Source organism: Callionymus lyra, chromosome 3, assembly GCF_982586985.1.
Source record: "Callionymus lyra chromosome 3, fCalLyr1.hap1.1, whole genome shotgun sequence".
In the NCBI taxonomy this organism is placed as follows: domain Eukaryota; kingdom Metazoa; phylum Chordata; class Actinopteri; order Syngnathiformes; family Callionymidae; genus Callionymus; species Callionymus lyra.
The window spans coordinates 18527881-18554172 of NC_141820.1; the positions used below are offsets into that span (position 1 = coordinate 18527881).

General features: G+C 38.2%; 1 protein-coding gene across 1 annotated transcript in view; it reads right to left on the reverse strand.

The window, feature by feature from the left end:
• ano2b (anoctamin 2b) overlaps positions 1 to 26292 on the reverse strand; it is a 71174-nt gene that overhangs the window by 19808 nt on the left and 25074 nt on the right. The window contains exons 6-23 of the mRNA XM_087786782.1: positions 22947 to 23045; positions 22728 to 22879; positions 22553 to 22607; positions 22423 to 22474; positions 18628 to 18683; positions 17502 to 17549; positions 17263 to 17327; positions 17049 to 17183; positions 14259 to 14419; positions 12208 to 12290; positions 11860 to 11940; positions 8982 to 9065; positions 4620 to 4694; positions 4349 to 4550; positions 3177 to 3288; positions 2861 to 2918; positions 2063 to 2163; positions 1561 to 1703 (exon numbers count right to left, since the gene is read on the reverse strand). Coding sequence (XP_087642908.1) covers positions 1561 to 1703; positions 2063 to 2163; positions 2861 to 2918; positions 3177 to 3288; positions 4349 to 4550; positions 4620 to 4694; positions 8982 to 9065; positions 11860 to 11940; positions 12208 to 12290; positions 14259 to 14419; positions 17049 to 17183; positions 17263 to 17327; positions 17502 to 17549; positions 18628 to 18683; positions 22423 to 22474; positions 22553 to 22607; positions 22728 to 22879; positions 22947 to 23045 — 1762 coding nt within the window. The remainder of the gene's footprint in view (positions 1 to 1560; positions 1704 to 2062; positions 2164 to 2860; positions 2919 to 3176; positions 3289 to 4348; positions 4551 to 4619; positions 4695 to 8981; positions 9066 to 11859; positions 11941 to 12207; positions 12291 to 14258; positions 14420 to 17048; positions 17184 to 17262; positions 17328 to 17501; positions 17550 to 18627; positions 18684 to 22422; positions 22475 to 22552; positions 22608 to 22727; positions 22880 to 22946; positions 23046 to 26292) is intronic.

Below are 26292 nucleotides of genomic sequence, written 5' to 3' on the forward strand. Positions count from 1 at the left end.
TACCTGTGGGCCGGTGACACATCCGACATATAGACCTGACACACACACACACACACACACACACACACACACACACACACACACACACACACACACACACACACACACACACACACACACACACACACACACACACACACACACACACACACACACACACACACACACACACACACACACACAAACACACACACAGGACCAGGACATGCTGGGATGATTAAGACCGAAAAAAGCCCAAGAAGCTGTTGGAGGTAGTTTGTTTAACCGGACCTTTAACACGCAGCCAGGATTGATTTTGTGCGACTGCTTTATCTCCCAGGAATGAAGTGACGTGTCCAGGGTTGTGCCGAACATATACTTTTGCTCCTCAAACATATACCCTGCGGAGGAAAATATACATCGCCAAGAATGTGGAAAGAAAAACATCCCTTGATAATCATCACGTTGACAAGGAGGCCTGACTGCGGTTTCTTTTGCGCAACATCATCTCGACTGTATCAGGAGCAGATATAAGGAGGAACAACGTAAACCTGCTGGGACTGGCTCTCGGTGTGGCCTCGCGGGGCTGCTCAGAAGTACGAGCCAGGTCCATAAAATGCAAACGTACAAAGGAGTGATTCCTAGAAAGAACGTATTGACACAAGCCTAGCACAGGAAACATACCCAGAGCTAATCACAGAAAGTCCCAACCCCTCGAATTCCTTTGCCACATCCTCAAGGATCACAAAGTGTTTTACATGAGTGCAGTCAGCGAGGTTGTTGACATTGATCCCAGTTGTGGTTACATGTGAAACCACTTTCTGGAAAATGCATGGTTCAAAATGTGGCAGAGATCTGGCATTTATAAATTTCATTTCATATTTGTAGGACGTGCAAATGAGCGCTTCCAGGATGTAGAGCCGGACATATGAACTCAAGTTGTACTTTGTACATTCCTGTCAGGCTTTGTTGTTCAAGAGTTTGTAAATGTGTTTCAGGTTCTTTGTAGAGTTTGTAGATGTGCTTCAAAATAAATATTTTAAAAGAGTTTATAATGCTTTTTCAAGATTTTGTAAATCTGTATCAACAGTTAGTAAATCTGTTTCAAGAGTTTGAAAATGGGTTACAGAGTTTGTAAATGTGTTTCAGGAGTTTATGAATCCGTTTCAAGAGTTTGTAAATGTGTTTCAGGTTCTTTTTTAAATAGGTTTAAAGAGTTTCTTAATTGGTTTAAAGAGTTTGTAGATGTGCTTCAAAATAAATATTTTAAAAGAGTTTATAAAGCTTTTTCAAGATTTTGTAAATCTGTATCAACAGTTAGTAAATCTGTTTCAAGAGTTTGAAAATACGTTACAGAGTTTGTAAATCTGTTTCAGGAGTTTATGAATCCGTTTCAAGAGTTAATAGATTTGTTTCAAGAGTTTATAAATGTTTTTCAGCAGTTTGTAAATGTGTTTCAAGAGTTTGTTAATTTGTTTCAAAAGTTAGTAAATGTGTTTCAGCGGTTCGTAAATGTGTTTCAAGAGTTTGTAAATGTGTTTCAAAAGTGTTGGATAACTCTGTGTTTCAAGAGAGACTCACTCATTTCCATGTACTCCGGTGTGAGGCCTTCGAACGGAGCCAGAGGGTAGTCCAGGTTCCACTGCTTCGGGGGTCCTTCGTCTTCCTGTTCCTCCACAGCTCCACCTTTATCCTTCAACGCCCGAACCAGCTTCTTCAGCTTCCTGCCCGGATGAACGTGAAAATGTTTTGGAGGCTGATAATTGAGATGTGGAAGACGAGAACGATCAAGCATCTGATACCAAAATGACTTCAGACGTAAGTTTAGCAGGTGAGAGGGAGGGGGCGCTGCTGAGAGTGTAGGCTTGTGTTACAGTTGTTATTAACACAGCTGACCTGTGACCTGCAGGATTTGCATGTTAAGGTACAGCCAAGAAGAGGCGTCTGTGTGCTGACATGAGAGGAATGTTGTCAGAGTCTTGAAACTCAGCAGAGAAGTTGCTCAGTGTTGGAAATATAAAAACATCAGAAGGTACAGCGGAACAAATCAGCCCAGATCACGACATTAACACGCTGTACTTACGGGATTCCGATCTCGAAAATGTTGTTCTGGATCAGCTGCTTCCCAAGCATGATGATGCTGAGCTGGATGCACAGCTCGATGAGGCAGCCCCCCGGAGCGCACTGACGGAGACAAGCATCCGCCACACATGAGCGCTATTGTTATGAGAACCTTCACACTCGCACCATCCGTGGGCTCGTCCTTTATTTACACGACTCTCTGGAGTGAAACCGAAATCATAGTCCAGGCTTCTGACAACATGGAGGAGACGCTTGTGTGGTCTGATGGACCGTTACTCCGAAAATATCTCTATATAATAAAACTTTGTATTTAGTTTATTTTTTATATAGATATATAAAGGTGCTAAAAAATGTTTTTCTTTACTTATAACAATACTATTCTACTTCTTATACAGAAAAAACAACCATTTAGTCTCAATTTATTTAGCAAAATCATGCGTAAAAACTTAAATCTTCACTTTAATTCTGATATATATATATATTTTTGTATTTAAAATATTGTCAGCAAAGTACAAAACCAGAAAAATTACACTTGTGCAGCAGTTGTTTTTCTGAGGGAACCAGATAGTTTGGAAATCGCAAAAGAAACGTTAAAATTGGTGAAGGTTTCAGGTTCTCACAAGCAGGTCAAAATAGAACTGGACTAACATCCTTGCATAAATACATTGAATAAACTTGAATAGACCAAAAACCTTACAAAGGTAGTTTCTGATACATTTTTAATGTGTCCCTTTAGGGGCTCCGTAGCATCTCAAATATGTTCAAAACAAAAACGTCAAACACAGGAAAGAACACGTACCTCCTCCATACGGAAGTCGTTAAAGACGTAAACATAGTTTCCTGGTCGGCCTGCAAACCTGAAAAAACAAAACTGATTTATTTTTTTTCCATATTTCTATGCACTTACAGATGTGACACAACAGATGATACCGAGAGCAACAAAGTGCAGTGGCAGCGAAAATAACCTTTCAACTTTTTTACTTAATATTTACCTATAAATATGAAGTATTTACTCAAAATATGAAACTCCTTTTTGATACAATTCTTAAATAAAATCGTCCAGTTTGATTTATTTATCGGTTATAATGGATTCACTGGAAAAGGTGTGGACGTACCGGCCCTTGAAGAACGCCACGTAGAAGATGGGAGCGTACGCGTTCATGAACTTCAACAAGAAAGCCTTCAGGATGAGTCGCTCCTCAAAGTTGGTTTCTGTTTTCGGGATTTCTAAAGGGGAAAAAAAGGGGGGAAAAAGGGATGCATTCAACAGTTAAGACGTCTATAAATGACTTGAGGCAACTTGTCTGATGAACTTAAATTATAAATTATAATTATAAATTATGTTGGATGAGGATTATAGAATAGATTATAAAACATTTTCTGTCCTAGTTATTAATAATATTATTATTAATAATAATAGCACTGTTTATAGTTTTGTTTATAATTCGCGGTACAGCTCTCATTACTTACATTACAAAGACATTATCCTGTGTGGTACCAGTAGAGGGCGGTATTTACTCACGTATATGCGGAATTTATTTTCGTAGCTTACATGACTTCACAAAAATATTCATCCTTAATTCACAATATCAACCCAGTATTATTGAGGCTGTTTATATTCACATCTAATGAGTAGATTAAAGTGAAAAGACCTGATCAATCATTTTGAGAATAATAAAAAGATCTTATAAGGAGGCTTGTGTTTGTTCCCTCGTCCAGATCTGACAGATTTCGTCCATCTGGGCTCAAAACAAGGTCAAACACCAGAAAGTGTGTTTGTTGTTGTTTGAGTCACAGAATAGTTCTGTGCAGCTGCGTCTCCAGAACCAGAGCCGCCCGTGAATCCATCAGCGGAAACAAGGACGCTCCAGTGGAGGTAGTTTCAAAATATTTCTTGACGTCTCGCGCTCCTTCACCCCGAACACACTTTGGGAAGTTCGAAAAACCAAAGAAGCATTAAAATAAAATCCCTCCTGAGTTTACTGATGGAGCCGCTGGAGCGAGAAGGCATCAAAGTTTCATCATCAGACATGACGAAGGAGAGAGAATTATGTGAGTGAAAAACTAGAATCTTTTGTCATCCGTCGACTGTTATCAACATTTCAGTTACCTTTGGTGCACCTCAGGGAATGATGTTGGGTCCTGTTGTATTTTACATTTTTAAATCTTTATCTAGAGACTGAATAACCAATTATATGAAAATATAGTTTAGTATAAACTTTGTGTTTGCAGTCTCTCGAACCAATGATGTCGAATCACCTCCGGGTCGGGAACAGAACCAACTCACCGAGCTCGGTAAGCCAGACGGCGACGGCTCCGTAGATCTCATCAAGAATCAGGATCACCACCAAGTTGATGATGACCGCCGTCGCCGTGACGGTGACTCGAACGTTGGACTTGGTCTCCGGATCGGGGCTCATCGCCATCAGGGCCGACACGGTGATCCGGTAGATGATGATGCCGAAAACTGCCGAAAAGGTCAGTCCAAACTGACGACACAGGGGAAACATGAGTCAGGGTTGAGAAATCTTCTGGTGCAGAACAACAAAAGATCAGACCATGAAGAGGATGGAGGAGACGTTGATGCAGTATCCGGGAAGTCGATCTCTGCAGGTGAGTTTTTCCACTGCAGGCTGCAGGAAACAACACAAACAGTACAAGTATAGTGTTAATTTCCAGACATTTTCTACAAGAACAAAAATATTCTTCATTTCAGAAAAGAATATCATCTAAAACATTAGTTCTAAATATTATATATTATATATATATTATATATATAATTGTATTAAATATTAATGCCAGTACTGTGATGAACACTATATATATCCACATGTCCATCGACATGGTTGCAGGAGGATATTTTACGTATTATTGTGCCCATTTTATTTTATTATTTTTACATTATTATTATTTGTAATCATTATTTATTGTGTTATTATTCTCAACATATATACCGTATGTCTTAATACAACTTAAATTTCCTAAATGTGAGAAAAATAAAGATATATAAGTTAATCTTCCTGGTTTGGATCAAGTGTTTCTAAACGAACCACCAACTGAACGAGAAGGGGCCCTTAAACGTTGTACACTTGATCAACACTCCCATCTAGTGGACAGATTTATATTTGCGTGATTTATTTTTAATTATGTTTACATGTCGTGAAATTCTTCCTTCGTGCAGCGACTGAGACGCAAATAGGGTTGATTGGTTGAAGTTTAAATTCTTCAACAGCGCCATCTAATGGATCAACTTTTAAGTGAAATAGTCTGATGAAGAAGATGAATATATACAGGTGTATTTTTAAAATATAAATAAGACTTTGAGAGACTAAGCTTTAGCAACATTACTTAAATGGACTAATTGTTTAATAACAATTCCATTCATTCAGAAGTATTTTCATGTTATCGCAGGCCCATAAATCCATTAATACTTCAACAAACTTAAAAAAAACAAAACAAGTTAAAGTACAAGAAGATCTTCTTCATTCTCTTCTGGTTTCAGTCTGAAAGAAAGATTTTGCATCGCTTCCTTCCGATCGTTCATTCTTCATCTTGTTAACAAAACAACTAAACAAATTCATTATTGGATGAAGTTACATGATGAATATAGATCAATAAATGTTTTTAGAGAAACAAGTCTTCTATGGTTTGACTCGAAAACAAACCAAAATGATCTGAAGGACGAATTCACCTTTGAGATGTGTGAGTGTGTGCGCTTGTGTGTGTGTGTGTGCGAGTGTGTGTGTGTGTGTGAGTGTGATAGCTGATCAGGACGACTATCTAGGAAATGGGGTCGGCTGTTATATTTGGCGTGAAGATGTCACCGGGGGACGATCAACAATCTACATGTCCAGCATTAACCTCAATCTTCCCTGTCACGCTCCACATGTTCCCTCTTCCTATTTCTCCTCCGGAATTGACTTTTCCTAGAAGTTCTCTCGCGCCCTTGTGCAGAGGTCATGACTAACTGGAACATTTCTTCCTTTTTATATTATTAAAGTAAACATTTGTGGGAATATTAAGTGATTGTATTACTTCAAAGAAAAATACATGGATTATTTATTAAGAATTTTAACCAAAAACTATTTCTGATTCACACTAATTATAATGTTTGTTATAATATATGTATATATTAAATTATGAGTGCTCATTTTGTACTACTTAAGGGCAAGAGTATCTGTTTTTAATCACTACATTTCACAGTTTTATGATTTTTTTTAAATGCCTTTCCCTCCAGAATCCCATTCCTGCATTATACTTTTCCATTATATTCTGTATTTAACAATATCGTTGTTATCTTTCATTTTCTACGACTCATTCTCTCACTAGTGGGGCTGGAGCAGAAATACTTTGAGGAAAACCTCAACTAGTTGCCAACCTGTCAAGGACACAAACAAACACACACAAACACAATAAATGCTTCAATTTCTGTATGTTTTCGGACTGTGGGAGGAAGAGTTCCCAGAGTAAACCCATGAAGAAAAACAATGAAACACACAGAGATTCTGTGGATTCTTATTCATCCAGGTTGTTCTTCCAAAAAAAACAGTGAGTTTCCTCTCAGTATCTTTCTCATGAGCACAATGTGCCGCGTTATAGAACTTTTTATTCTGAATTATTTATGATCTGTTGAAACGTTCTATGAAACAAGGAACCCATCGATTTAAATAATATCTACTGGGTGAAAAATAGAATTAAACAGTTGGAAAACCAACTTGTTCTATTAAAAAAGAAAAGTTTTGTTTGAGATTGTTTAGAAAAACGATGAATTAAAAGTGGTTTAGGAAATCGAGAAGCAGAGTCAGAGAGTGTGAATGGAACCAACAAATAATAATAAAAAAAAAAGTTTTACAAAAGAATATAAAACGTTTAAATATTCATCTAATCTCAGTTTGATCTTAGTTTGATGCATTTAAACAGAAAACGTAATCATTATTTGTATTTCTTTCTTTGCCAGATTTGTATCTGAACACAAAGTCAGTTGAAGTGTGCTGACACCTACAGGTGAGATGATATACTGCACTCAAATGCGTCAAACGCGTGAAAAAATAACGTCTCATATAAAATTAAAGCAAAGATATGTTTCGAAAATAGAACATAAACTGGGAAGATCTCCTGTTCTTGTTTGAATTATTCTTGAAACGAAACAATGACACACATATGTATACAACACACACATCTAACTAACACACAATAAGAGATATCTTTGATCTAAAAATAGATCAACTCGTCATAAACATTTCAATCATTAAAGAGACTAGAAAGACGTTTATATTGACTATAGAACTTATAATTTGTGCTTCAGTGCTGATGGTAGAACTTTAACAAAGCAACAATCGCAGCAAGAGAGTGCGCGTGTGTTCTTCTTGTCGCCATAGTGACGGTCACTAATCTTACCCCTGGCTTCCGGCCCAGCATGCATTGCTCCCACTCAGCTGCCCTCCCTCCGTCTTCCCTCCAACCTACCATCTCTCCGAGTGTTTCCTCATCCTATAATTTGTCTCTGCTTTTCTGCCCTAGTTTGATGTTTGTCTGAAGAACCTTCTGTCACAGGAGGATCATTAAGTATCTCAAATTAAATATATTTAATCAAATACAACCGTTATTAGCAAAACATACTTTTATTTTTGTCGTTCATGTAGTGTTTTTAAAATAATAAATCGTTTAGCAAATCATGTTTATGCAATTCTGCTATTATTATTATTATTAAATGGATATGTAAAAATAAGGATGAGAATCCAGGTCGGACCTAAATTAAAAATGTTGACGCGAAAATGTCCTCAAAGTTAACTTTTTGTTTGTTATTGTGTTTTATATTCATGACAAGTCACGTGTTAAATTAAAGCTCTTGAGTTTGTTTCTTATTTTTATTTGTCAATCAGTATCTCATTCATTCTCTTTTTTTCTACCTCTTTATCCCTTTTGGGGGTCGAGGGGAGACTGGAGCCTATCCCAGTATCATAGGGCGAGAGGCAGGGGACACCCTCGACAGGACACCAGTCTGTCGCAGGGCACACACAAAGACAGACAACCATTCACACTCTCATACCTACGGACAATTTCCCAAAGTTCTCAATTAACCTCTGTATGTTTTTTGACTGTGGGAGGAAACCGGAGTGCCCGGAGTAAACCCACGCATTATTATTATTATCATTATTATTATTATTATTGTTATTGTTATTGTTATTATTATTATTATTATTATTATTATTATTATTATTATTATTGTTATTATTATTATTATTATTATTATTATTATTGTTTTTATTATTATTATTATTAAATGCATATGTAAAAATAAGTCATAAATCCAAGTCAGAACTGGGAAAACAATCCCTGCTCGGCGCCAAAATGGGCCGTTTGAATGTCACCAAAAACTTTTTGTTTGTTATTGTGTTTTATATTCAAGTCACATGTTAAATTAAAGCACTTAAGTTTATATTTAATTTGTATTTGTCATTACAATCAGTATCTCGTTTTCCTATAATTGCAATAGAAGTAAAAAATATATATTATTACTCTATTATTCATTAATTCATTTATTGTCTACCGCTTTATCGGGTCGGGTGTTGCAGGGAGACTGGAGCCTATCCCAGTATCATAGGGCGAGAGGCAGGGGACACCCTATAATATAATATTTATTATATATTATATATAATTATTAATTAAAATTCCTTTTTTTTTTCTTTCGGCTCGACGACCCCTCACTGTTGAATGTGCGCCATTATTGACCCGAACAGGTAGAACAAGTAGGAAAAAGGTGATACCTGACAGGTGTAGCAGCCTGAGAACGGGACAGGAAGAGAAGGACAGAGAAGCAGCCTGTAGTGGAAGAGAGAGGGAAGGAAGGAAGGGGGAAGAAGGAGAGGAAAAGTAGGGAAGGAAAAGATGGGAAGGGAAAGGTAAGCAGGAGGGATTACCGGCGTTCCTGCAGACATGGCTGACAGTAGTTTTTGTCTCCATCTGTCCTTCCCTGTCGCTGCCCCGTCCTCCTGCTTCACTTTCTGCAACACAAACACAAACACACACAAACACACACATAACACACACTAGTGTTGGACACTGAAGAATATGCAAGAGACTGTTTATTCTGCAGAAAGAACTTCACTACTAATCCGTAGTAGTTTTTGAGCTTTTATTGCTAATGAAAAATGTATATTAATTTACAGTATTTTTCAAAAATCTTGTTGAGATTTTAGTTTAAGACAATATCAATATATTTTCTCACGATACTCAGCAGCACTGTATCAATATTTGATTTACAATCAACATGAAAATATTCATGCCGTTTGTTCATTTCTGTGTAGCAATTAAACATCCGGCCACTAGATGGCAGCAGTCACTACGTCCTTCGCAGCTAAAGGAACAAAGATTGGCCGATATTTTTTCTGTAAAGAGTTAAAATGCATCAAAATATTTTATAAAAATGAAATGGCAACACATTAAAATTTGATTTTAATGTCTGAAACACATCAACAGTAACAACTAGTGATGTGTTGATATTTTTTGATGAATATCTTTGATGATGATTCGTGATGTGTTGATGAGGCTTCATGAAACTGCTGATGAGGTATCATGATACAGTGTCTTCATTTAGAAAGGCCACTAGATGTCACTCTCAGTTTCGCAAATGATGCCAGGATTCAACAGCAAAAGCACATAAATAAGTAAAAAAAAGATAGAATCAATTGCGTCTCAAGAGGATTTCACACTGAAGTTGTCGCTAATATCTGTCGCTGGAATCATGGCTGGTTAGTTTAACATTTACATTCCTGGAGGGAGATCCTGGAGGAACGACCCGCCAGGATCCCGGTGGTCGTAAATCATTACTCAGGAACGTAGATAGAGATTAAATGGGAATGTGGTCGCTCTAATCGCAGCAGGTTTTGGTGCGAAGAATACGGGGGAAAATATTATGGAAATCAATTCGTGCTTCAGTCTGAATGTGTCAAGAGTGTATTTGGGCCAACAGGCCTCGGTGTGACTGACCCAATTTACAGCCCAGGATCTAGATCGTTCCGTCATTTAATCATCGCACCGGCGTCGACCCGGCAATTTGTCATTGTGATCCCGGAGAAACACGTTCGCTAATCAGGGAGCGTGAGGAAAAGATCGAAAAATATGTGTAGAAAACACAAAAACACAAACGTTTTGTTGTGAATTTGTCAAAAATAATTAGGAAATACTAGACCGTCTGATGAGAACTAGAGAGCGGCCATTGAAGAATCGAATCATTTATATGAAAAACGTTCTAAAACAACAAAACAAACAAACAAAAAATAATGAAAAACTACAAAATATAAGGCTACAATATTAAATGATAATAAGTTTAGGGCCACATGTGGCCATTTCACCCAAGTCTGGTATATATTATGAGTTCAACATTATATATGATAGTATGTAAAGTTCCATGCAGTGTTTCAAAGTTTGATATCATTTCATTTGCGGAAACAAAATCAACGGTCAACTAATGTCAAACTCCAACTCTGCTGACTCACTCCCGTGTTTCAAATGTTGAAGAATTCCTCTCATCATGACCATGTTTTGAACTTTATAAAGTTCTCCACCATCTGAAATCTCGGCGAACAAGAGGTTACGAGAGCGAAGTCCATTATGACTCAATAATGGTCTTCACTCCTCCTCCAGCCAGCTGTAATCACACCACACTATGTTTATATAACGAGTCCCTTGGAGGTGGAGACTTCTGGGACTGATGACGCACAGTGACAAACCTTGATGCTAGACACAGCAGAGTACTGTGTTTTCAGTGACCTTTAAGTTGCCCTTTCTCACACTACTCTTTGGTAAATTCCTCAAACGCCATTCAGAAGAAGGAAATACGTTTCTGGCTTTCAAATTAAGAGCATCGGCACACTGCCTTGTAACCCTTCACTGTCAAGATGTTAGAATGAATGTTTATTTATATTTGATATACTATTATCTATTGATTGTTCAAAACACAATTGGATTTACATTTTTACCCAGTTTTAAATGGCTAGAGATCATTAAAAATAGCAGGTTTCAGATCTGATACATCAATACTTCAATAAAGCCTCAGTTATTCATATATTCATATACTATCTCGCAAAAAATGATAACATTTTCACGTGTAATTCTAGCAAAACTGATATTCAAAACATCATATTTCATACCAAGTTTCAATCAATGACTGCAATATATGTCTTCAATTGGATATAGACAATAATCACACAAGCTATCATGACATTTGAATGTAGAATTATGAAGAAATTATTCATTAAATCATCATATTTTAACCATCTTAGTCATATGAAATTGTCAAAGGTGGCAGGTTTACGATGCTTTAAATCAATAATTATACCAAGTTACGATCAATGACTGAAATAGTTCTCCTCTAGAAGATGAAGAATACTATCACACAATGTATCATAACATTTGAATGTAGAATTTTAAGAGAAATTATTCATTAAATCATCATATTTTCACCATCTTTGTCATATGAAACTGTCAAAGGTGGCAGGTTTTGCAACGCTATAGATCAATAATTATACCAAGTTACGATCGATCACTGCAATAGTTCTTCTCTAGAAGATGAAGAATACTATCACACAGAATATCATGACATTTAAACGTAGAATTATGAAGAAATGATTCATTTAATCCTTATATTTTAACCATCTTAATCATATGAAACTTTTTAAAATTGACACTTAAATCTTACTGTAACAAAGAGAAGATAAACATAAACATCATTGTTTTTGATGTCTCTGGTGTGAAGGTCGCGACACCCCTGGACTGAACCAACTGTATCACTCTTACCTTGACCTTCTTCGTCTTACGCTTCTGTTTCCTCTGCCTCTTCTTGAGCAGGATGGTTTCGTACCGCGGCCTGGGATGTTCCTGTGGGACGTGAAGGCTTGTTTAGCTGCTGTATGTGTTTGTCGTTCCATATTCGAGTGGAAATATTCCACTTCTATATCTGAGCTTCAGGCTGCAACAAACATAAGCTGCTATCGCTGACTACATTATCGTGTGGAGGCTCAACCTTCTACCCAGAGGTAGAGAAGGAGGTCGTTGACGACTGGGAGACGAACATGGTTCACGCAGAAGATCGGCTGAAATCTAACGATGCGTTCAGGGAAGGTGGTGAAGTCATAATATTTGCACCTCGTCGTCCTCGATTCCTGTTAAGTCCCAACTGAAGCTCAGGCTGATCTGACGACGCTTCCAGTGCTCCAGGAACAACACCGCTGCCATGGAAACAAAACAATGTTAGTGATCGCAGTCGTCATTTGAATAAAAAAACAGGTGTTGGACGAGAATCATGAGCTTTTTCTTTTTCATCCCTCAGATCCTTTGACAAGTAGGTTATTTATCATTTATCTGTGTAATGTTAAGTATCTTCTCTATTTCTTCTTCATGTTATAATGGAATAACTCATGATCAATGTTCTGTGGCTTAACATGGTTCTGGTGTGTAGTAGCTGCAGCTGAATACCGAACGGTGATGGAGACGTATAAATTCATCAGAATCAGAATCAGAATGATTGATTAATGCCATTATTAGTGGATTGGATTCACTAATTAAAAAACAGTTTGGTAGGATGTACAACATCAAACATTAGAAAATAACCTGTAAAACTTTAATACCATTTAATTACAATTTACAATTTGGCTATTAGTTCAATCATTGGACTATGTAAATATATTGAACGTCAATGACATTTAAAGAAGCCTGGTCAGTTAAAACGAGTTTGTATCTGTGAGTCATTGTCTACATATGTCAAGCTCAAGGTCAGTAAAGGATCTTAACCGACAACTCATTCGATGTGTCCAGCAAGTGATTTAAATGTGGTTCGTTGACGCCAAACATCCACGATTTTCAAGTAAAAACCAGTTCAGATCGAATACATGTGTGAATCTTAACGTTTAGTGTTCAAGTTTTGCAGTTGTTCCTTGTTCTGAGTCATCAGAGACATTCCTTTTCTCTAGATCTACAATTAATTAGGAAACTTCATTCATTAATGATATCTTTGTGTGTTTTAGGGGGAAAAGGGTTTTCTGTTATGCCACGAAATTCAAAGATAATCAGCAGCAAATAGATCATTTAGAGAATTAGAGGTTAACATGATGTATTTTGTTAGTGGTTTTGTAATAGTTCATAGTTGATAGTAGATTGTTCTAGTGATATTATTGGTATTTTTCACTTTTGCACTGCAAGTCCCTCTTCTATGTGTATCTATAGTCTCATTTGTGTTTACTTTTGTTCTAAGAAACATATTATTGTAGCAGTCGATTATGTTGTAATGCATCCCTTATGATACGCAGTTGTGCAGCAAAAATAATACAATAATATAATAATAATACAATATTAAATACAATAATAGAATATTAAACCTCAATCTGAACAGTGCAGTGAAAAAATGAGGTGATAGACATAAAGAGAAACTTGATATTAATTAATTAAATGTATTATGGGAAGTTTTTGCAAATAATTGTACAAGGTTATCTGAGTGTAAAAATTAAACAAAATTATAAATAAGTAGGTAAATAAGTAAGTAATTAACACAACACTTATTTAATCGAAATTATTTGCAAAAACATATTTAATGTAGATTTAATTAAACCAAACTTATTATTTTAAAAATATATTTTAATAAATTACTACATCAGATCATCATTTTTAACGATGAAAGTTAAAAAAAATAGTACTAAATAATGTAGACTGGACTCTAGAGCTACCGACATCCGTCATACACAACATATTTTTGTATTTAAATGTGTTCTGATGGATCTGAAAAGAAGTCGGTTTTGAGGAGAAGGTTTATGAAGTTGGCGTTTAAAGTTATGTTGAGTGACAAACCACGGCTGATCGTTGGTCGATCACGGACATACCTTCAGACAAAAGAGTTAAAAATAAATAACTCAGAGTTTGTTTTTCACTCATTTTCATAGTTACTACAGGTTTAATTCATCGAGAAACGTGACTGAGACGAGCGCCTCGACGTGTCAGGAGTCACAGGCTAATGTTATATATACAGTATATATAATTTTATAATTCAGACATAATAATCAACCCTTCACCGTCTCTACCATCTGTTAAACTCCTGCCTGCTGTGGCCACACCAGGAGAACCATCAAAGTCGGTCTTGGCCTCCTTGCAAACACCTTCATCCATCTTATTCTGCCCAGAACTGTGCCTCCTCTGCTCCGCCTCACCCCAGAGTGACATGAAGATGGCGAAGAAGACGGTGGCGGGGTTGTCGAAGAGGTGCGAAGCTTTGGCCGTTCCACAGGCGGTGCTCAGCTGCCAGAAGTCGCAGGCTCCGTCACACAGAGGACACATGGTGAAGTTGAGGCGCTCGTCACACATCTCCAGGCTGAGGGAAGAGATTGATGGGAGATTGATGGGAGATAAGGCTGTCGAGTGACACACAACCCACAGAAAAAAAACAACCTTCATGGACCTGCATGGAACTAGAGAACACCAACAGTGTTAAATGAATAATAGTTATTGTTTGCTTCCTCCAGAAATGTCATGAAAATACACACACTATTTTCTTTTTCTGGTCATAACTCAAATGAAAAAATGTGTTGACGACATTAGTACTGTATATTCATATTGAATCACTTTTCAACATCAATTTAAAAATTAATTTTCTTGGCAGAATCCTCACCCAACAATGCTCCTTTGTGTAATACTGTGTAATACCAATACTGTCGTGTACATATAGTAGATTGCCAGAACAAAAGATACGCTTTATGTTTCTTTACATCTGTTGAAAGTTCCCATTTCCTGAGGAATCAATAGCGCCCCCTGGCGGCCCACCAGGGTATCGCGGCCTCCAGTAGAAAGATGTGCCTTCTGGCTCAGCTCTTTTGATCAAACCCTAAAAAGTAAATTTGCCCCACTTCACACTTGATAATACAACATGTGGATTTTCAAACAAATTTTAAAAAAAAAAGGCCACACTAGTCACAACCTTTACAACTACTATCTCCACTGGGGAACTGACCGACTAACACACTCACATCACTGGTGTATTACACTCAAATATGGAATTATATCATAATATTGGTCAACAAGCACGACATTTATCCAGATATTTATCTTACGTGGGAAACTATGGCATCTTTATTAAATCTATTTTGGCTTTATTCACAGTCAGTGTAGGCTGAATGATGCTTATGCTGCATGACATACTAACACACACACACACACACACACACACACACACACACACACACACACACACACACACACATTCTGTGTTCCTCCCACACAAGCCTCACTCAAGCCAGTTGCAGCAGGTAGTGCGGCATTCCCAATCTGGTGTAGGCGCTATGTTTGCTCAGAGATTTCCCCTGTTGGTCCTGATCATTAAAACAAAACGGACGGTCAGCAGGACGTCTGAGTCCAAACATACGAGCGGTTTCAAGGTTAAGAAGAAATCTCTGGCGCGAGTATGATGAGGAATCGTTGAGCTGCCCGTGATATAATGTTCTCAGTAGATCCATCAAACACAGAGAGAGGAAGATCGTTCTAAAGCAACAGCCTGGAAGGATTTCTCTCTTCTGGTCTGGAAGCGTGTTCAGGAACCATCAGTAGATTCTGATCCACAGACCTCAGAGCCCGAGCGGGGGTGTAAGGCTGGATCAGATCACTGATGTAAGGAGGAGCCTGACCATGAATAGATCTGAAAGTCAGAACCAGAATTTGATTGATTGAATGAATTGATCCTGAAAGAAACAGGTTTTAAGTTTTAAGGATCAGAGAAATGTGAGTTCTTCTACTAGAGCGAGTCAGAATTCTTGCTGCAGAGTTTTGTATCAAAGGCAGGCGAGACAGATCCTTCTTGTTTAGACACGAAAATGAACTGTAACAATAATATAATCGAGAAGACACAAACGCATGGATTATAAGCTCCAGATCATGTTGTGACATCATTTTCCTAAGTTTAGAGATTTTTCTCAGTTGAAGGAAACAGTTTCTGGTCAGTTTTCTGCAGTGTTGAACTAGAGACATGTCTTTGTCAAATACAGCACCCAGGTTTCTCAGGCTCAGTTTGATTTTATAATTTCAGCATGGAAAGTGACTCCATTTTGGTTTAATGTCAGACAGTTACCCCTTGTGTTATCTCTGGGTCAGGGTGACCCGGAGGCCTGAAACACAGGGTTAAGGAATAGTTCATCACATCAAAAGTTATTATTTATAGAGCTTTGCTCATATAGTTCAGGAACAGATTTACAAGATAAAATAAAAAATACAATAAGACAAAATGGCCAAAATTCTTAGTGAAACTACACGAAATGTAAGCAACATAAATATATAAATACAAATAGTCAAAGTCAAACAAAAAAAAAGTGCTGAAAGACCCTCAACCCTGTCTCCACTAGAAGAACTTGAACATCTGCTTCACTTTTAAGCACTTAACGTACATTAAGAGTTTTCCATCGTTTTATTAAAATTGAAACGTGACATCCATGTGTGAGAAATATACTGTGTATATTCATTAACAATTTACAAAGTCTTCTTTTCTGCTGCTCACAAATGTGGGGCGTTTCACTGAAGTACAGAAATTGAGTGTATAGTTACAGTGCCTGAGAAATAAATGAATAAAACATAGGAAAAGGCTTGAGGTAGCAACTGACATATAATCATATTTGATGAATGTGTATGTTTGCAATGAGATGATGGTGATAGAACTGTGTGTGAATGGGTCTGCCTTACAACTGGGCCTCAGCAAACTGGATTATATTTCATGATATTATTCAGGGTTGAGTGTACAAATAAGACAGGAGGAGCAGTGATGTGATCAATATTATGGAGGAGGAGGTAGAATTGCTCCGGCAACCCTTGATAGCAAGTGTGAAAATACTAAAATGGAGAATGTTTCACAAGATATACAAAGAATTGTTAAATCTAATGCAGCGCTCGTGGTGATCCAACAATGTATGTACCCATGTGTGTGTGTGTGTGTGTGTGTGTGTGTGTGTGTGTGTGTGTACCTGGGTATATTGGTGTCCATGGTGGCGACACCGTAGCCGAACACGATGATGCCCACGATGGAGGCAGGAACCAGCAGTTGAGTGTAGACGCCGAGCCAAGCGAAGTAAAGGCCGATCTTCTCCCCAAAGTACTTCCTGTTGGAGGGTGAAAGTTCATAATATTGACCAGATGTTTGACGAATGTTTTCACTTAAAGATGAAGAAGAACCATTACCTGACCAGATCTATGGGCTGATACTTGTAGAAGGCGGTGTATCTGGCCCACTCGTCGTGAAGAACCTGGCGACGCGGAGTCGAGTCGGTCAGCGAGACAAGCTCGTACCGATGTTTGACAACGTATAATTATGTTTCACTCAAACGAGACGGTAACGTGTGATCAGAATGTACTTCACAGAGGACACCGTAACCTCCTTCTAGAGAGTTGTTAGTAGGTCAGACAGTAGACAGTAGTACCTGTCTGTCGTTATGCTCCTCTGGGTCCCCGATAACTTTGTAATCACCCTGGAAACGAGACAAGAGAGAAACACTTGTTAATGTCTGCTCTTGTACTTTATGACAAAAACACTCATGCAACACGTTCATCACAACACAACGCAATAGTATAAGTACAAGATTTGATAATAACACAATAATTATACTGTGTTTTTTGTTTTTAATGAAGACGGTGTTCTTTTTTTACTTCACGTTATTGTCCATCAGTAATTGTAAAAGTATATAATATTTTTGTATGGCAGTTGATTAGCTGAGTCTGTCCAGCTAACAACACAACTGTAATAGTAGGCAGGTAGTAGGTAGTAGGTACTAGTAGTAGCAATCGCAATTAACAAATACCAGTAGTGGTTGTGGCGATGGTAGTAGTAATACCTCATAGTAGTCATGGTGGTCGTGCTGGGCATTGAAGTCATGAAGGTGGTCGTAGTAGTAGTAGTAATGGCAGTGGTAGTTCAAGTAGTAGTGGTTGTATTAATAAGACTAGTAGAGGTAGTACTCTGATAGACTGAGAAAAGAACGACAACTATCCTGGTCTATGAAAACAGCTTTACAAATAAAGCTTACCTACTCACTAATATTAGTAGTCTTGGTGATATTAGTATAAGTAATATAAGTAGTTGTATTAATATAATCATTCGTGTAAGCCATAGTTATATTAGCAGCAGCAGTAATACTACTACTAGAAGTAATAGTATTACTAGTAGTAGTATTAGTATCAGTAGTAATAGTAGTGGTAATAGAAGTAAGAATTGTAGTAGTATTGGTAGCAGCAGCATAACCAGTAGTACTAGTATTACTAGTAGTAGTAGTAGTAATAGTAGTGGTAATAGAAGTAAGAATTGTAGTAGTAGTAGTGGTAGCAGCAGCATTACCAGTAGTACTAGTATTACTAGTAGTAATAGTAGTAGTAGTAGTATTAGTAGTAATAGTAGTGGTATTAGAGGGAGGAATTGTAGTAGTGGTATTGGTAGCAGCAGCAAGAGTAGTAGTAGTTATGGCAGCAGTATTGGTAGTAGGAGGAGCAGTAGTAGTAGGAATATCAGCAGTAGTAGTAGTACTAATACAAGTAGTGCGGGTCAATACTCACATCGTGCAGGGGGAAGGCAGAGTCATACACAGCCTTTGCTATCAGCGTGTTGATGCCTGGAAGAGAGAAGTGAAGTACTAGATATTTCTCTGGCACGTTCACGGTGTGTTGGTGAAGCGTCGAGTGAGTCACGATCAGTCTGAACAGCTTGTGTAGTGGAGCGTTGACTCACCGGCTCCTACAACAAAGAGGCGACTCTACTACGAAGAGGAACGAGACACGGCGAAGACAAACTGGAATCAAGCGATAAAGTAATTGTCTCACATTCCCTCCTCCTCGTGAACATCCGAACGCCTTCAACCCATTTTACAACATCAGCCACGACACGCTGGATCGTGTCGAGGAGTCCCTGAGCTGCCTGACCCAGGACGGGTGACCCACTTGTAGAGGAGAAGCAGAGCGACGAAGACAGCGGGAGTCGACTCTTGCTTCGACGATCTGTTTCCTTTCTTCTCACCCCGAGGGGCGACCACCACCCTCAGGGTCGGCCGGAGAGACATATGGCGGAGCTGAAGCTGTGCCAGTGACTCTATACCAGACCGACGGGTCTCACCGATGCATCTGTCCTCTTCAACAATGTCCCTCACAAGAGAGTCTATTCTATTATTACATTTTATTACACTTGATTAACAAGTGTCTAGTGTCGCATCTAGAAGAAAACAAACCCAAGAGCATGTTCCATTTTTGGGCATTCTTGTATTTATTTTCCAACTGCTATTTTTAATCATTGTGTTTTCTTTTTAAAGAGCAGACTAATTAATTTTCATTGATGTTTTCCTGTCATTCTCTCTTTAATATTAATATATTTAGTTTCCTATAACAGTAGATCAGTTATATCTAATATTTAAAACGTATAAACCTTTTTTTTAATTTTATAATTCTATAGTTTTTACATTGTAATGACAACTTTTTCTAAAGAAAATATTAAATTTGAAAAAAGGAAACATTTTACAATTATTATTATTCTTTTTTTTTTACACATAGAGTTTTATAAAATTCCTTTAATTGAAATAAAACATTATCTAATTCAATATGTTTTTATTTGTAGCTTTTTAAACGCAATATTGTCAACAATTTTATATTGAATTTAAAAGAACACAAATAAAAAAATATTGAAATTAAGGAAAGTTATTTTTGAGTATTAAACTCTATGTGCATAAAAAAAGTTTGATATTTTAATCAACTCTTGTGAAAACAAATGTGTTTGTGGTATCCCTTCCTTCCCTCTGCCTTGACCCAGAGAGGGTTAAGGGTTAATAAAAATCAACCTTTCAATAAACAAATGAATAAATCCAAAGTTAAGTAAAGTGAAGTTCAGAGTTGAACAACATGTGTAAAAGTAATGATGTAATAACATGTTTTTTAAGCTCGTGAAAAGACTCGGTGGGATTCAAAGCTGCTGTCAAGCGGGGTCGCCATGTTCCTCTGTCGGGACGACGAGCTCCAGTTGAAGCGATTCGTCATGAAATAAGTCGAGCACTCGTCGTGCAGAACCGACACGGGTGGTCTGTGGTCTTTCGACAGGTTCTAGGATCCACGGATCAGCAGGAACACGTCTCACACGGAACATTACGACCTCGCAAGTCAAGTGAGGCGTTTACTTTGTATAAATTAAAACAATGACACGATATCGACATGGTGGATTATTTAGTGTCAGTGGGGGGGGGGGGGGGGGGGGTCTGCACCAGAACCATCTCTGAATTGGAAATGCAAGGAACAAATGTTTTTGTAGTAACTTATTATGCTTTTGTATTTTATTTAAGATTAGATTAAAGAAATAACAGTGGGATGATTGACAAATTCTATTTGTAGTCATAGTAGTACGGTGAGTAGTTGTTGTAGAAGTTAAAGTAGTATTCAAAGTAGTAGTACTTGTAGTATAATTATTATTAATATTTGAAGAACTAGTAGTCACAGTAGTAGTGGTATTAGTCATAGTAGTAGTACTTGTAGTAGTTGTAGTATAATTATTTTTTAATTTTTGTAGTAGTAGGAGTAGTAGTCTACTATTAGTCAAAGTAGTAGTAGTCATAGTAGTAGTGGTAGTTATTGTAGTAGAATAGATGGTAGTAGTCATAGAAGAAGTAGTAGTAGTAGTAGTCATGGTTATAGTAGTAGTAGTAGTAGTAATAGTAGCAGTAGTGGTTGTAGTAGCAGTAGTGGTCGTAGTAGTAGTGGTAGTAGTAATAGTAGCAGTTGTGGTTGTAGTAACAGTAGTGGAGGTAGTAGTAGTAGTAGTAGTAGTAGCAGTATTGGTTGTAGTAATAGTAGTAGTGGAAGAAGTAGCAGTAGCAGTAGCAGTAACAGTAGTAGTAGTTGTAGTAGTAGTAGCAGTAGTGGTTGTAGTAGTAGCAGTATCACTAGCAGTAGCAGTAGCAGTAGTGATGGCAGTAGTAGTAGTAGTAGTAGTTGTAGTAGTCCTAAGCTCCTTGGTAGAGATACACAGTGTCGTCTTTTTATTTTTTTCTAAACGAGTGCCTTTTATTTTATATACGATTAAATTAATGAAATTGTAATGATTAAAAAGTCAAAGTTAATTTCATGATAAAACACAACATGAACAAACACATTCAAAACAACACGAGTGTTAATTAAAGTTATCTCCAGACATCTGCTGTTATTAGTTGTTGCTACGTGACAACACTACCCTGCTCAGGCCCCCCCCCCCCCTCCAGACTCCCACGAGGACTATCGGATTCACCAGATCCTGAACCTGAAATCGATCCGTCTCTTCCAGGTCGCCGCTGAGCAACCTTGAACTGGAAATGACCCCTGACTTAAGATCAAAGAGGTGAGACACGTTCTTATCTGGGCTGAACCTTCACCGAACATCTGAGAATCACTGTTGGATATTTCTGAGAGTTATGAGACGAGGACAACAATGAGCGTACAGGACCGATGAATACGGGCTGAAAATACATGATGACACAGGTACACACCGAGGGATTAGTCTCACTAATGTGTGTTGGCCCTGCATTTGGAGGTTGAGACAAGACCGAGACGTTTGGAGGTCAACACCGAAACAGGACCAAGACATTTGGAGGTCAAGACTGAGACAAGACCAAGACATTTGGAGGTTAAGATTGAGACAAGTCCAAGACATTTGGAGTTCGTGACAAGACCAAAAGATTTATAGGTCAAGACTATACCAAGACATTTGGAGGTCAAAACCGGGACAAGACGAAGACATTTGGAGGTCAAGACCGAGAAAAGTCCAAGACGTTTGGAGGTCAAGACAGGACCAAGATATTTGGAGGTCAAGTCCGAGACAAGTCCAAGACATTTGGAGGTCAAGACAGGACCAAGATATTTGGAGGTCAAGACCGAGACAAGTCCAAGACATTTGGAGGTCAAGATAGGACCAAGATATTTGGAGGCCTAGACAAGACCAATTCCTTGGAGGTCGAGATTGAGTGATGACCAAGATATTTGGAAGTCAAGATCGAGTGAAGATCAAGACGTTTTTAGATCTAGGCCGAGACAAGACCAAGTCATGGGAGGTTGAGACAAGAAACCCCAGTCCACCCAGTCCCTTACAAGATGCACTCGATAGTGAGACGAGACCCTAAATAAGGTGTCTGGAGCCCAAGACCGATCTCGAGAACTACAACAAAAGTAGGAACAAATATACGTCGTATCTCGACCTCTCTGGCAAAATGCATCACATTTAAAATCTTTCTTCTTGACCTCCTCCCTGCATGTTTGACTCTTCAAATCCAAGCCAAGAAGAGAACATCAGAGTTAACACACTTCACAGAAGCGCTGACTCACACACACAGTCCAACACACACTCACCGATTGTTTGGCAGGTTCGTACGCACACGGTCCGCCTTAAGATCTCATACACCTGAAAAAGCAAAGAAAAAAGTTCAGGATGGAGAAAATAAAGGGAGGGGGGGGGGGTGATAAAGAAGTGTAGACCTACTATTCGTCCTCTCGTGGCGTTGTCGAAGAACGTGTCTTTAGACGTGATGTTGTACCTGAACAGGTAAGAAGGAAAAACCTTGTCATTGGGAACAGATTTTGTTGGAACAACGGTTCCTGTTTTCGTTAGATAACTGATGAATCAGCAGCTTCTGAGTTTTGTGTGTTGTTCTTACAAGTTGAGCTTGTCCCTGGAGAAGCAGTGCGAGAGGTACTTGGTGCTTCCGTTGTCCTGGTGCGGGACTTTGGGCTGGAAGGGCTGGTTCAGTTTCCGCCACAGCGAGCTCATGCTGGTGCTGAAGCCGCTCTCCTCTTTCAGCTCGTAGCTCTGATCACGGACACATTTGAATCGAAAAATGTGTTTTTTTCCAGAGATTAGTTTTCCTTTCGCTTACCGTTTTCGTTGGGACCTTGATCTTGAGGAACTCGGCCTCCCGACACAGGACGGGCCAGGGGGCGTGGAGGCGGGTGAAGCAGGGGCCGTGACCTTTCGACTGAAAAAGTGAAAAAATGTGCCGTGGTTAATATTTCTGGGGTTCACAGTCACGTGTCTGTTGACTTCAGGGAACACGTTTTGCCAGATTGTTTGGCGAGAGCTGGCTGTATTGAAGGAGAGATCTGGAACCATCTGTCGGCGCAGCCTTTGCAATCCAATATGTGCCGGTTCTGCTTTATCTGCCGCGGAGATCCTGAGCGCCAATTACTTCTCACCCGTCTTTGTCGCCGGGCTTCCCATTGGTCTCTGAAGCTACGCCTGCGTCTCACTCAAAAAATAGGGGTTGAGACTAATATTCCCGGGGACCGTTTTGGACGTGACACCAGATCGTCCCATCTTTATTCATTCCTGAAGCAAAGCCTGAAGGTTTTCCCTCTTGTTTCCGAGCCCCTCGCCCCCCCAGACACCCGGCACAGAAACACATGCATTATGCATTATAAACTAATACAAGATTATATTTATCACGGAACACCGTCTTCATTTTCAAGCCAAAAACACACTGTGGGCATCAAAACCACAAAAAATAATTACATCTTTTGGATTAATATGGAGTTTTAAACATGAGCTGTAATAATAATCAATGGCTTCGCCAACTGACATTTGAATAAAGCTTGATTTAACATTTTGTTGACCCGAATAATGAATAAATGATGACACGCGAGAATAGATGATAATCGTTGTAGTTTAAAAACTGTTCAATTCATTTGTAAACTTGAGAAATTTACATGTTTTTTTCTTTCAGACTTTTTTCAAATTTGTTTCTTTTGAATTGACATAATAAAGAATAACATATTTGTTTAATATGATACAAATATATATAAAGAAATCCTGAATTCTGACCTTATATTTCTGTCATAAACTGTATTCATTTATTATTGTCAGTTTAGAAGTAAATGTATCTATGTTCTTTATCTTTATCTTTAGACTTAGATCGTTTCATCTTGTTCTTTCTCTTTATTTCTCTTTGTTCTTGTTATTATTTTATTTTGATTTATTTTTTATGAAAAATTGCTGTATTTGCTCTGGCTATTGGAAAAAAACTATTTCCCCGAAGGAGACCTCCTGAAGGATCAATAAAGTTCTACCTTACCTTACCTTACCTTAAATACATTACCTTAGAATCCACTTTTATCTTAATCTCCCGGTCTTTTATAGAAAAAACGTTCAGGGAACGACACATTATTTATTATTCAACTGACTTTTCCTCTAATAAAGTTTCCAAAAATGTAAACGTGAAGTCAGAAGCGTGAATTAAGCTGCATCTATTTAGAAACGTCTACTTTTTTGGCATCAACACAAACTGAAAAAACTCCACTTTCATAACCGGTTGCTCGTGTTGAAGGTGCTGAACATCCAGCCAATAGGTGTTCTAAACGAGGAGCACTCTACCCTGCAGCGCCGGTAACAACTCTTCTCTATAATCCATGAGCCGGTCATTATTCAGGCCGGCCGGCCAGGGAGAGAGTGACCGGGAGAGAAAGGACGCCATGCCAGCGGGGGACGGTGGCCAGGTAACAGTACCCTCCTCGAACACCCATCAGCATCCGTAAGAGAGAGAGCGAGTGAAAAGAGAAAAGTGACATGGCAAGTGATGGAAACCTGAAACTCCCGACTCCTACTCTCCTGAGAAGCGGCGCTGCACCTCCGCCCTCCGCCCTCCATCGCTGTAGACCCTCGTTCAATGACCGACTAATTAAAGTGTCACTCTTCTTATATTTCCTTCTCCAGGATTTTCTGGCCCGGTCGCTGTTTATGCCGCCCTAGTGAGTTTGGACTGAGACAGCAAAACCCATGATGTCCATATTTTTTGGATTCCTTTTAATTATTTGAATTCCAAAAAAAACTTTTTTTTATTTTGTGTTTCAACACAACTAATAATTGTCTTGCTTTACTATATTCCATTTTTAAACTTGACCTTTTTGTCAATATTTCCTACTTTTATCATTAAGTATTCAGCCATTCTATATATCTTTTATATATCATATGTTTTCCTTTTGTCTTTCTTTCTATTCTTTAGGGTAACAACCCTCACATAAGTAATGAAAAAATGAAAAATATAGTACGATGTGGACGTAAGGCTGGATCAGATCACTGATATAAGGTCTGAACATGAATAGTTATGAAAGTAAGAGCCAGAATTTTAAAATGTATCCTGAAAGAAACTGGCAGCCAGTGAAGAGTTTTAAGGATCGGAGAAATGTGAGTTCTTCTACTAGAGCGAGTCATAATTCTCGCTGCAGAGTTTTGTATCAACTGCAGGCGAGACAGATCCTTCTTGTTAAGACATGAAAATAAACTGTTGCAATAGTCTAAACGAGAAGACACAAACACGGATTCCAAGTATTTGTAAAGTATATTTTGGAAGCACGTCTCTATATGAAAACTGCAAATTTTTCCATCAAAACTGTTTCGATGGTTGGTTTGTTTGTTACTCTGTACTGTCTTTTTTGTCTGAAATGAAAATAAAATTTGTAAAAAAAAAACTGTTTCGATGGTAAATCTGTCAACGTTGAGTCATTGATATCGATAAAAATTGAATTGCAACTAAATGGTCAAATGTTGTAAATGTGCAAGGATTTCCTGTCATAGTGAATTATTTTCAACAATAAAAAGTAAGACACTAACACATTAACGCGGGCAGACACAAAAAAAATGGTTTTAATGCTGTGTGTTCAAGATTTGTAAATGGACAAGTCAAAATGTGATAAATGGAATTCATGAAAGTTAGCATAGGTTAGAAACAAACTTAGAAGTGGTTGGATTTTAGTTGAGATCAGGATCAACTTCTTGATCTCGGAGGGTTTTTTAGTTTTTTTTTTTTCAGGGATTTCTTAATAACTTGGCTTCCAACTTGAGTACCTCAGGTACCACTTTAGAAATACATTACTCTTGATGTACGTGATGGGCTGGTTGTTAGGATTCTGAACTTCTGCTGTGTTGACTCCAGGTTAGGTTGTTGTGTCGACACTAAATCCCGAATACATAAGTTCAGCTCAGTGGAGCACAAGCAAGGGGAGAAACTAGAGCATGGTTTTCTATAAAGAGATGCAAGCCTGGTTCAACCGACTGATGAAACACAGCAGAAGTTTAAGTAGACAGACCATAGTCAAACCTTCGAAACTCCATCTTAAAACACATCCTGATGGGGTTTGGGTGGCTTGCTTTTAAAGCCAAATACAAAAGCTGTGAGTTTAAGGATGCTTGATGTGCTTTTAAAACCATCTGTTTCCAAATGCTGTTGCCAT